This window comes from Vombatus ursinus, unplaced genomic scaffold (genome assembly GCF_900497805.2).
Source record: "Vombatus ursinus unplaced genomic scaffold, bare-nosed wombat genome assembly UNPS02014814.1, whole genome shotgun sequence".
Classification (NCBI taxonomy): domain Eukaryota; kingdom Metazoa; phylum Chordata; class Mammalia; order Diprotodontia; family Vombatidae; genus Vombatus; species Vombatus ursinus.
Genome location: NW_020954592.1, coordinates 14,414,164 through 14,427,529, shown reverse-complemented (window position 1 = coordinate 14,427,529; position 13,366 = coordinate 14,414,164). Strand labels below are relative to the sequence as shown.

Here is a 13,366-nt window from a genome sequence, read left to right as displayed (position 1 = left end):
GTTTGAGTCTCCAGAGAAAAAGGAGAGTGAATTTTATTGATATTCATTTTTAAAATATTTTGAATATATGTTCCAAAGCAGGCTGGCTAAGTGCTACATCTTATTTTTTTTTCTTGCTTAGATAAAATTGAGCCAATTTTTCATTGCTGTCAGTGTGGATGTAGGAATCTTCAGTAATCTTAACTTTCCCCATTGTTCACCTCCATGCATATTCAAAAAGACCTTGTGTCTGCAATGACTAGAGAGTAATCCTTCCTGGTAGGAGGAGAACAGAAGGAGCTACACCAGGCTGGTGGTGCCCATTCCAAGGGCAGAGGGCAGAGGAAAGAGTAATAGCTTCCTTTCCTATGGTGGTTCCATAGATTAACTTTTATGTTTCAGCTTCAAACAAACAAACCATCAATTCTCACAGACACCTGGCTATGTGCATAAACCAATCTAGGTAAAATAGTCTCCTCCCACCTATCTGATCTCTTCTCAGTTTCCTTTGTTTATCCATGTCATACCCCCAATAGATGTACCTCAAGATCTCTGACCTAGACTCTCTTTTCTTTTAGCTCTATATTCTCTCACTTGGTCAGTTCCTATGGGTTATTTTGCTATGCAGATGATGCCCCAGTCCATATAAGAACCCTTGTCTTTCTCCTGAACTCCAGTCCCTCATCATCTCTTTTATTATTCTTTTCTTTATGCTATAGCTACTATTTCTATACAGTTATAGTTGTAACAATGCATATCCTTGCTTTACTCCTGATCTTACTGGAAAGACTTTAGTGTTTTTGCATGACAAATGTTTTAGATTGTTTCTTTGTTTTAGATAGATACTGATAATCATAATAAGGAAAATCCAATTTATTCCTTCTGGTATTTTTTTAACAAAATCACATATTTTATTAAAAAAAACTTTTTCTGCTTCTATTGATATGCCATTTTAATAATTTTAGTTATTAATATTATCCATTATGTTTAAACTTTTCCTGATATTAAAGCAATCCTGCATTCCTGGTATAAATCCACCCTGGTCAAGGTGTATAATCTTTTCCCTGTTTCAATAGTCACTTTGCTAATATTTTGTTTAATAATTTTGCATTGATATTCATTAGAGATATTGGTTGATAGTTTTCTTTCTTTGCTTTCTCTCTCCCTGATTATGTATCAGGACCTTATTTATCTCATGGAAGAAGTTTGGCAAGATGCCATCTTTCCCTATTTTCATTTTCAAAAAACTACTTGGAAAATATTTAGAGTTAATTATTCTTTGAATTTTTGGTAAAATTCAAATGCAAATTTATTTGGTTCTAGGATTTTTTCCCTTTGGAAATTCATTTATTGCTTGCTAATTCCTCTGAAAATTAGTCATCTAAATTCTCTATCATGGGAGCCGCTAGATGGTGCAGTGGATAAAGCATTGGCCCTGGAGTCAGGAGGACCTGAGTTCAAATATGACCTCAGACACATAAAAACTTACTAGCTATGTGACTCTGGGTAGGTCACTTAACCCCAATTGCCTCACAAAAAAAAAAAAAAGAAAAGAAAAGAAAAGAGAGAATATGTTTGGACTAACTTTGATAGACTTAGCCCTTCTCAGCAATGCAAAGATCTAAGACATCTACAGAAGTCTCATGATGGTAAATGCTATCCACATCCAGAGAAAGAACTATGGAGTTTGAATGCTGATGGAAGCATTATTTGCCTTTTTTTTCTGTTTTGTTTTGTTTCATCTTTCTTGTGGTTCCTCCTATTGGTTCTAATTCTTTCTTACAACATGACTAATGTGAAAATATGTTTAATAGGAAGGTGTATGTAGAGCCTATATCAGATTGCACACCATCTCTGGGAGGGAGGAGAGAGGGAGGGGTAGAAAATTTTAAAACTCAAAAGTGTATGGAAGTGACTGTTGAAAACTAAAAATAAATTAATAATTAAAAAAAGAAAAAAAATATCATGACAAACCAGGAGGTTCACATTTTTGTATATATTCATTCATTTCATGTAAAGTATCAGTTTTATTGATATCTAATTGGGTAAAATAATTTATACTTATTTCATTATTTCCTCTTCCTTTATTGTATTTTCCTTTTCCTTTTTTTTATATTGGTAATTGATTTTCCTCTCTTTTTAAAATCATATTAGCTAAAAAATTATATATTAAGTTAGCTGTTTTTTTTTTACCAAAAAGGCTCCTAGTTTTATTTACCAACTCAATAAATTGTGTTTTAAAATGTGTTTTGTTGCAAATTTTTTTTTGATTTTTAGAATTTTTATTTTTATGTTCAGTTAAGGTTTGTTTATTTGTTGCTTTTCTAATTCTAGATCAATGTATTGATCATGCTTTCTCCATTTTGTGGATGAAAGTCTTCAAAGATATAAATTTTCTCCTAATGTCTACTTTTGCTGTATCTCAAATGTTTTATTATGTTGTCTCTTCATTGTCATTTTCTAAGATAAAATTATCCTATTGTTTCTATTAATTTGCTTTTCAACACATACTTTTTTTAGGATTAAATTATTTAGTTTCCATTGAAGTTTAATTTCCTTGTCCAAATGCCTTTTGTTGATTATGATTTTTATTTCACTGTGGTCTATAAAGAATGTGTTTATGTTTCTGCTTTTCTATATTTGTTTATGGTCTTATGCCTTACAACATGGTCAATTTTGTTATTATGGTATACATCAAAATGTTCCTATTAGAATTCTTGTAGTAGTACAGAATTGTAAATGAAGCAGATGCACATTAGCAGAAAAAGTAGAGAATGATGGGAAGAGGAAGAAAAAAACCAAGACTAAGACAGGTGTGCTCTCTTCCCTCCTCCCTCCCAAGTGAATCCTTTTCCAGAGCCTGCCTGGTACTAATCTCTTCCTGGCTCTCTACAGGCTCAAATATCTTGAGTTCTGATATAGCTCCTGGTTTTATACAAGCTCCTGGTTTTTATATAACTAAGTCACTCAACCAACTAGAACACACTTCCTAAAAATATCACTTCATTTATCCAATGGCTTTTAAGTACTTTTTTGTGAACTAAAGTCATTGATTGATTGAATGAATAAATGAATGAATGAGATGCACTCTCACCTGGTTAAGGTATCAGAGAGTACCATCACTTATTTTAAATGGAGCATGATAATTGATCAATGAACTCATTTTTAAATAAGGGAAATAAGAATCAAAAGATTTCTTTAAAATTTCTATTTGTTTCTGATAGTGGAAATAAAACAAAATCAATAAAGGCAAGTGAAGGTAAAGTTTAAAAACCAAGAAAGAAAAAAAAACACCATCTCATTTTTAAAAAATTAATGCAATTCTTGTGGGCTACTCATGGTGAAACAATTTCATAAAAGCATTTCTAAGCAATCTGGAAGGAAAAAAGAAATTTATGTAATAGTATTCGTGCTTTACAAGAAAAATCAGGATTACCTGATTATGTAACCCATTAACCAGGATCTCCAAACCAACTCCAGGTTCCCACAGACCAGATTCAGTCCTGTGGGCTACTACAAAATAGTCACCTTCTCTCTAGCTTAGAAAAACGTTATATTCAGTTTTCCATAATAAGGGTAAAGCATGTACCCAATTCCAACAAAAGTCCTGAAGATAACAGTAAAGATACTGGGTATGATACAGCTTTTATTTCACCTCACAGGAAGTTAAAAAGATACAAGGGACTAACAAAATCCTATAAGGAGACACATCAAACATTTATAACACTCACAGCAACTCATAAGCAGAAATTTAAAGGGGAGGGGAAGAGAATAATATGCTGCCTACTACATGCCAGGCACTTGTTTTACAAATATTATCTCTTGATCCTTATAACTCAGGTGGGTTTTGTTATTATCCCTAGTTTACAGAGGTTAAGTGGCTTAACCCAGGGTCACACAGCCAGGAAGTGTCTGAGGTCAGATTTAAACTCAGGTCTTCCTGACTTTAGGCTTAGCACTCTTTCCACACCCCCTTAAAAAACACGTAAGCACTCCAATAGGCCATAAACTCCCTTTTGGAGGAAAAGCACTGTGAGTCTACTAAACAAGCCATCTCTGCAATGACAAAGGGATGGTAAGCTCTAGGTGCTTTGATTTCCCAAGTCATGGCTACTCCCCACCCCCCAATAGGGGCCATGTGGCAATCTTCTTCCTCTCCTCTGCAGCAAACCTCTCAAATCCCCTCCTTTCTCCAGAATATCTGATCTCCAAACTCCCTCTCCCCTCCAAAAACAAACAAACAAACAAACGAACAAACGTGGCAACTCTTGAATTTGGAATTACCTATAAACAAACCCCAAGGTTGTCATTGCTCCATTCCACGGCTAGAAAGCTAGATTCTGGGATCACATGGCCTCTGAACATTAAATACCCCACCCCTTTACACTTCTACACAGGAGTCTAGGACTCTGGAACATTTTCAATCAAATACCCTCCCAGGTCGACTGGGGAGGAGAGCATCTACCATGTGCTACTGTGGGAACTCTATTCTGGTTGCTGTCATCTGTTGGACTGGGAAGGTCCATTACCAGGAACCGGAGCCCATGGCTTCTCTGCCATGTGCTTCTGTAGGAACTAGATCTGGGTTGTGTCTTGTGCTATTATCAGAAAGCTTTGGGATGGTATATGTAACTCCTTTGCCCAAGGTCCACCATTCATAGTTCCTGAGGAGAAAGACTATATGTATGCAAAAGACTCCTTATGATGAAGACCAGTCCTGTTCTGCTATGCTCTAATCTGTCAGGAGAAGGCAAAGAAAGATGAGTGGTCTGTTATTCCCCTTAATAGACCAGGACAAAAGAAAAAAAAAAGCTCCTCCAAAGAAAATCTATCTTACTAAGCCCCAGTCCACCAACCATCTTGGGAAAGCAGAAGTCAGTTGAAACCCCTCAGGAGTTGTTGTCAACTGTCAAGTGTCGATGCATACACACATATAGTACAGGAGGAAAAGTAAACTCAAATTGATTGAGGGAATCTCTGATTAATCTCACATGTACCCATTAATCTAAAACCAATCAATATAAAAAGTTGAACTACAAAATGACATTGAGGTATATTAAATTATAATCTCTAATTTTATCATTTAGCAAAATCCTACTTCACAAAATAAGTGGAAAAATAGATGAAATGCCACTTATACAACATGAAGGACAAAACCACATTCTTTTTTTTCGATTCAGCTTTGGAACCACTACCCTGGAACCATGCTCTCCTGGGTGTTGAGGAAGCCAGCATAGACCATAGGACCACTCTATCTAGTCAGCCTCAGAACCCAGAGCAACGGAACACCCCAATCATCTTGCCATCTGCTGTGCTGATGCTCCCTCTGGACCTTCAGACCTCCTGAGGCCACACCCTGGTGACAATCCATTCCATTTTGGAACCACCACCCTGAGTTTGGGCTGCCTTCATTAATAAATCAATAGACATACATTTGATCCATGCATCTTGCCAGCCATCCTTAGGCCTCAGACCATGCTTCACATCTTATCCCACAAGCCACCTCTTCCTTCAGGATGAGTTATCAAATTAATACTATCATTGTTTCTGGAAAAGGGCCTGTGAATTTATTCCCCATCCCTTCGCTCAACACTCCAGTGACTTCCCAAACCAAAACACCTTTCTGTGACCACAACTCTCATATATATGTGTTTCCCTCTCCTAGCATGTAAGTTTCTAAGGGCAGGGACTGTCTTGTTTTTGTATCTTTATCACCAACATATAGCACAATGTTTAGCATATAGTAAGTACTAAAAAATGCATTCATTCATTGATTCATTCATTAATTCTTTTTTTAGGAATGTTGTGCTATCTTCCCTGTTTTGGCCTATGTACAAGGGAATGAAAGGGAATAAAGAATTTATATAGTGCCTACTATGTGCCAGACACTATGCTAAGTACTTTTTTAGATTCTTGCAACAACCCTACAGGGTAGGTGCTATTATTATCCCCATTTTACAGTTGTGACTTGCCCAGGGTCACATATATATATAATATTATTTGCTTTTAAATAAACTTTATTTTAAAATAATAGTAAAACTTAAGGAAATGGTTCTTTCAGCTAGTAAAAAAAAAGTGGTTGTCTCACCTAATCAAAATAATATGCAATATTCTATAACTTGCAAAGCGATAAAATCATTTAAAAGTCATTGGCCCATTAAAAAGGAGCTTCCTGCATTATGAATTAGAATTTTTCAGAAATGTGTAGACAAGTGAGATAAACAATGTAGAAAGCTTTTTTTTAAGGCACTACATAAATCCAATATTTTTACATTACAGAATTTTAAAGTTAAGAGGGACTTTAGAAATCTTCTATCCTAACCCTTTCATTTCACAGATGAGGAAACTAAGCTAAGAGATTAAGGGATGTGCACGAGGTTGGGGGGAGGGTTGGGACAAGAATCCAGGCATCCTAGATCTCAGTCCATCTGAGAGTTGGAAGGTACTTCATGGCATCCAGTCCAACCCACACATAAAAGGAATCCTCACTTTAAAATATTCCAGCAAGTGGATGTTCAGCCTTTGCTTGAAAACCTTCAAAAAGAAGGAATTTACCACCCCATGAAGCAACTACATCACACTGATAGTCAAACTTATAAAATCTCTGCTGTTTGGCAGAATTTCACACACATACAGAATTAGTTTGACAGAAAATAGTGGGGTCTAATTATTTTTTGTTTGTTTCTATTCAAGAAATGTGGTTTCATTACAGAGAGTTTTGACTCTTACAGCTGTAGAATCGATGCTTACCCATCATCTTTCAGGATGTTATTCCCAGGGGATAATTTATACAGTAAAGAAAATGTAAGACATGGTGTTCTTGATTCCTTTAAAGCATTAATGCCTCTCTCAAGTTCCTTATCTATTTCCAGAGAACAGCTTACTCATTGGTACCCAATGACTAGCCAAGAAGGCACAATGCTCTGAGAGAGAGAAGGAGAGCTACTTTGATTCTTAAAGTAAATTGAACATATTAGCTAGTATTGACCACCTCTCATCCTAAACTGAAGTAATTTAAGCCAAGGCTGGTTTCCACAAAGTGTGGCCAAGAATTGCCAAATAATTGCCTCAGGTTTTCATTTTACTTTGCCTGTGTAAATCTAGTTTGAAAAGACCAAGGAGCAAATTCAGTGAGTTCTAAGGAGACACACAGATAATTATATTGAACATTAAGAAAGAACACAGTGTAAATAATTCTTAAGTCTCTACATCTTACATGCAAAAGGTAGATTTTCTTATATTGTGGCAAGTGAAAAAAATGTACTTTTAAAAAGTAATATTTATACCTTAAAAAGACAATGTAAATACATAAAAATTTTACTTTTACATTTCTCGAAGCATGGAGCAGCTCTTGTGAAATCTAGTGTCGAACAGACATGAAAACCCATTTGATCTTTGCCTTATAAAATTCAAAATCAAATTAGGTTTTTGGAATAGTTTAGTTTTTTTTTTAAACTTAAATTTCTGTATGTCATTTGTTGTGGAAAGTCATTCTACATAATCTAATCCTGGGTCATTTGTCACATGGGCATATATTGAGTGCCTATTGCAAATGGTTTCTATATTAGTGGACGTTTTAGAAAGGGGAAGAGATCTAATGTCTTTCCATTGAATTTTTGACTTTCTTTTTTACACAAATTCGGTCATATTTTCAACTAAAATTAAATTTAGAACATCATCTAGTAGCTAATGTGTTGAAATTTAGCACTATAAATAACAAGTTTTATCATTCTACTAACTAGTTTTCCAGATTACTTCAATATGAAACCTTAAAGAAAAAAAAAAGCATGAGGCCTTGCATTAAAATCACTCAGGATCACTCAATCCAATGCTAAGAAACAAAGGAGAAGAGGAAAAATCACATTCCTCTCACATTCATTAACAACGGGCATAACAACTACTTACCTTTCTCAGATTTCCTATCTTCATATTGGATAGAACTGTTACATCCCATGTCTCCAAAATAGTGTGCTCAAAAATTTAACTTCTCATCACAGGCTTCTCTTGTCCAAGAGTGTGCACGTACTCTGCTTTATATTTTTGCTAAGATACAAGGAGCCACTCCTAGTTGATCCACCTCAGTCATAGCCACTAATGAAGAAGAAGAGTTGAGGGGGGGAGGGAAAAAATGCCAGTTAACAACATGGTATCTAAGGGCAGCTCAGCAGGAATCATTAATGCTTGTTATGAATTATTGTACATCATGTGGTGTGGAAATTGATTCCATATAATCTAATCCTGAGTTATTTTCCAAAACACTGCAGCCGCTGAGGCAGCTGCAGCAGCAGCAACAGCCAACAGTAAGAGCTGCCTAAGCTGGTTTTACTACATATACTTTCACCATAACTCTCTTTGGGTAAAATCAGTTGAACACATGTGATTTTTAAGCTGCAATATAAGGAGAAACAAGGATACTGCTGTTTTTATAACTTAAATAATGGAGCCTGGGAAATAAACATCCAAAAAGAACTTAGCTTTTTTATGACCGTAATGAATATAGAATTTAAAAGTTCAAAATATGGCAGACACAGAACAAAAGCAACATATGGAAACTACTATTAAGCCAAAGATGAGACAGGCAAACAGTGTTCCAATCTGAAAAAAGTGGGGAAAAGGATGAATGACAGAAACTTTAGACCAATAATCTTGACACTAGTGCAAGATAAGAGTCTAGAATAGAATGCTTTTGAGCAATTGAAAAAAAAAAAAGAATGTGTTACACATTTGCTGCCAGGATGGATTCATTAAGAACTTATTATGTGACCCTGTGTCACATAACCTCAGTGATGTTCAGTTTCCTCATCTGGTAAATAAAGTGGTTGGAAAAGATTATTTTTCCAATGAAACTTCCAACTGTAAAATGCTAGAATTACAAAAGAAGACAAATTAGAGTATTTTACTATTTAATAAAGTTACTAGATAAAAAGGTCAGCAGAATTGCCAATCCAAAGATTTACTAATTAAGTCAAAAGAAGCAAACTTGAGTATGTTATTCTAGAAAAACTGAGACAGATAGTATGATGAATACAACACTTCACATATATGTCAGTGATGTTTGATGACAAAAATTCTTCACATCAAAATGGACATCACTCTCCTCTGGAGAATTGCCACAGACTTCTAACTGATCTCCCTTCCTCCAGTAAAGACTGCTTTTCCCTTTACAATCCAATCTCCAAATTGATCTTCCTAAAGAACAAGTCTGACCGTGTCATTCTCAAGAAACTTCTGTGCTTCTCCATTGCCTTCAAAATAAAACACAAATGCCTCTGATTATCATTTAAAGCCTTCATAATCTGGCTTCAACCCATCTTTCCAGACTGATCTCACATTATTGCCCCTCATGCATTCTATGTGATAGCCACCCCAGTTTCCTTTGTTGTTCACCACGTACATCCCAACTCATGCTCTACCCCTCTTAGAATGTCCAGCTCCCTTCAAAGCTCAGTTCATGAGCCTCTTCTTTTTTTTTCTTTTTTCTTTTTTTTTTTTTTAGGCAATTGGGGTTAAGTGACTTGCCCAGGGTCACACAGCTAGTAAGTGTCAAGTGTTTGATCTGAGGCCACATTTGAACTCAGGTCCTCCTGACTTCAGGGCTGGTGCTCTATCCACTGTGCCACCTAGCTGTCCCTCATGAACCACTTCTTACTTAAGGTCTTTTCTAATGACCCCTCCACATGTGTGTGTACACACCCACACACATACATACACACACACACACACACACACACACACACACACACACACATTAATGCTTTCCCCTTAATCTCAGACAAAAATACATTGTATTTGGCCATGTGTCCCCTAGCCATCACCAAGAGATGGGGATGCCAGAGATGGATGCTGAGGTCTTCCTCTTCAATTACTCTCTGGTGGAATATTCCAGTTTTTTTCCTGACTTTGGGACTGGCAGAAGGACTGACTCAGACTCATAAGCCCATCCTTTTCATCATTTGGGCTCACAGGAAGTGAAACTGAGAAGCCAAAAGACCTGGGGAAGAAAAAGTCATATAGGCACAGCTGCCATGCAAACAGCATGGGCTACAGCTATAAGTAGCCAGCAACAGATTCCAGAGCCAAGGGTGTAAGTGAATCATGTACAAGGCTTGTTCAGATAAATTCTGCAGTGTTGAAACTCATTCAAATTATAGATAATATTATAGTCAAATTATAGGCAATGATCCTTCATTCCCTTTCATTCCTTTCCCAACATCTCTTTCAAGAGGGAACGAGCCTTATGCCTCTTGCCAGGAAGTGGGAGATTTCCCTCTGTTTCTTAAAAGTTCTTTACTTCTGTCTTTAAACATTTATTTCATCTTATAAGGTAGTAAATGTGATAAGGGGCAGCTAGGTGGCACAGTAGATAGAGGGCTGGACCTAAAATAAGGAAGACTCTCTTCCTGCATTCAAATCTGGCCTCAGACACTTACTAGCTGTGTGACCTTGGTCAAATCATTTAACCCTGTTTGCCTCAGTTTCCTCATCTGTAAAATGAGCAGGAGAAGGAAATGGCAAAACCACTCCAGTATCTCTGCCAAGAAAACCTCAAATGAGGTCATGAAGATTTGGACACAGCTGAAACAACTGAACAACACAAACCTAGCATATATCATTGGGCCTCATACATAGTAGATGCTTGACAATAGTTTGTTTAATTAAATTGAATGAACAGAAAAATAAAAGTGCTAAAGGAGCCATATTTGTAAAAAAAAAAAAACTAGTAATTTATAACAGTCTGAAGAAGAAAAGACTATATTAAAATTCTGCTAGTTTGTCAGAACAAAATTATCTAATATTACTTTTTTAATATAAAAGTTGCTTCATTATAAAAGTATTGGTTTTTCAAAGGTAACATTTATTTTAAAAAAAAGGCAATGGGGAGGTTAGATAACAAACATGGCATAACTAGCACAGCAGATTAAGATCTTCCTCTGTGCAAGCATGGTAGTCCAAGTGTATGGTAGGCAGGGGTTTACTAAAAAAAAAAAGAAGGGAAAGGAATAAGCATTTATATAGCACCTACTATGGGTCAGTCACTGTGCTAAACACTTTACAAATATCTCATTTGATCCTCACAACAGGTGGATGCTATTATTATTCCAATTTTACAGTTGAAGAAACTGAGGATGACTTACCCTGGGTCACACAGTATCTAAAGCCAAATTTGAACTCAGGTCTTCCTGACTCCAAGCCCAGCACTCTATGCATTGTGCCACCTAACTGCCTTGGAATGCATAAGGACCACTTTATATCTACTACTCTCATCTTCTCAGAACTGATGGAACCTAAGCAGAGCTCTTCTCCTGCAGGGCTCATCTCTGCCTGAGGTCATTGAACACATCTCTGCAAGAGAACAGGAAGACTAGCTCCTCGGTAACAATGAAAACAAGTAAGCACCCAACCCAATGACTGTGTCTGATGGTAGACACAACATCCTGCCTAACTGTCTCTTCCTCTTGATTTATGCTACATTATCCATTCTCTGGGACCAGTATCAGTTTTTCGTTTGCTCAGAGTGCAACTTCTCCAAGGTACCATTTAAAAAAGAGCTCATTTGCCTTCTCTTTAGGACCTAAGCTGACTTAGGCCAAAAGGCCTTGGGTGCGGCCTTTTGAGTGAGTACAAGTTTTACAGAACAAATCCTTTCATTAAGAGGATTTATTCTGTGAAGTTTAGGTTCAGTCAAAGGGCTGCACTTGAGGACCTAGAGGGTTCCCCACCCCTGCCTTAGTTCATAACAAAGAAGGTAAAACAAAAGTCATCCAACTTACCCCAACATGGATACAAATTGTTCCACATTATCCTACATTGAAACTATATACCACTATAATATGTGGAGGCTGGTATCAGGAAGAACTGAGTTCAAATTCAGCGCCCAACACTTAGTAGATGTGTTACACAGTTTCCTCATCTGAAAAACTGGAATAATAATAACCTCTGCCTCACAGGGTTATTATAAGAACAAAAAGATATAATATTCGTAAAGGGCTCTGACAACTTTAAAGTGCTATATGAAAGCTAGCTATTAATATAAGATTATATGCCTTGCATTTGTTAGCATACAAAACAGCATGGGGTGTCCCACTGGAATCTCATATTTGACATGTCCAAAACAGAGATTGTCTTCTTCCCTAAATCCGCTCTCTGGCCAAACTTCCCTATTTCTATTGAAAGCAGCCCTGCCCTTTTAGTTACCCAGCTGGACAAACCTGGAGTCATCCATGACTGCCCTCTTTCCTTATATCAGATCACTTGCCATATCTTGTGGGTTCTAACTCCACAAAATCTCTATATCTGCCTCCCTTATCTCTACATGGTAAGGAGAACGAAAACAGTCACAATAACTGCCCATGCTCTGAATTGGGAACAAGGATCCTTTCCTTAGCCCATAGTGACTTTCCAGGAGCAGGCTTCCCAATCTCTTCCACCTGGGCCAGCAGTAACAGGAAGAGTACTGTGCTTATGCTCTGAGGGTGGGTCTCCAATGACGCTATGACACAGCCTCTGCCTCTTCAACAAATAACTGCTTTATGTATCATTTTACATTGCCTCTGGAGGCAGAGAACTTCTTGTCCATGCTGTACAGATGCTATTGTTAAGTTCTCTGCCAAAGTCAAAAGAAGGTATCACAACCTTACTACAGGGATTCAGCTGGAATAGTGTGCATTTCACCAACCAAGGTTATGTCCCCAACTCTAAACCTACTCAGCTCTGCCAAACTTCAGCCTATTTAAAGGAGAATTTTAAACACTAAAAGTGAGATCCTAAAACTTGACTGCTGCTTTCTGAAGGAAGAGCTATTTACCTGCGGCAAGGCTATAGACAAAAAAAAAAAAAAAATTAGAAAGAAATAGGGGAGTTTAGCTCTCTGGACCATGAATTATCTGCAGAAAAAGAAAGGGAAGATTCCTACCTTCTTTCTGCAGCCATCTTGGACCACACAACGTGTCTAGTGAAGCAACAGAAACTGTCTGACCACAGAACAACAGATGTCACAGCTTTAGTTGAGGCAGGGTCAAGAAGAGAATGTGACAGTGATAAATCAGTACCAGAATTTGATGAATAGGACAACAGGCCCAGCTGGAAGCAGCAGCTGAGATGAAGAAGGAGCCAGTCAGTCAAACAGAGTGAAAAGAAAGAATGAGCTTCAAGAGGAGACAACGGTTACCAGAATCACCATCAGGAAGTCTAAGAAGCTTCCTGTCTACAAGACACAAAGCCAGCTGTCTACAAGAGGAGGACTTCAGATACGTAGTCTTTGAGGAAGCCAAAATTTAGATCTCTCTCAGTATGCCCAGCTAGCAGCTGCTAAAGAATTTGTCCCTCCCCCATCTCCTCACTAGACAAGATACCTTGGCTAAGTACCTTACTCTTTTGTGCTCCCTGA

General features: G+C 37.1%; 1 protein-coding gene across 1 annotated transcript in view; it reads right to left on the bottom strand.

The window, feature by feature from the left end:
* The window catches only part of PPEF1 (protein phosphatase with EF-hand domain 1), a 119,536-nt gene extending 106,377 nt beyond the window's left edge, over positions 1-13,159 (bottom strand). The window contains exons 1-2 of the mRNA XM_027835428.1: positions 12,893-13,159; positions 7,885-8,070 (exon numbers count right to left, since the gene is read on the bottom strand). Of these exons, the coding sequence (XP_027691229.1) occupies positions 7,885-7,933 (49 nt within the window). The 5' untranslated portion in view covers positions 7,934-8,070; positions 12,893-13,159. The remainder of the gene's footprint in view (positions 1-7,884; positions 8,071-12,892) is intronic.
* Between the last annotated feature and the right edge of the window lie 207 nt (positions 13,160-13,366).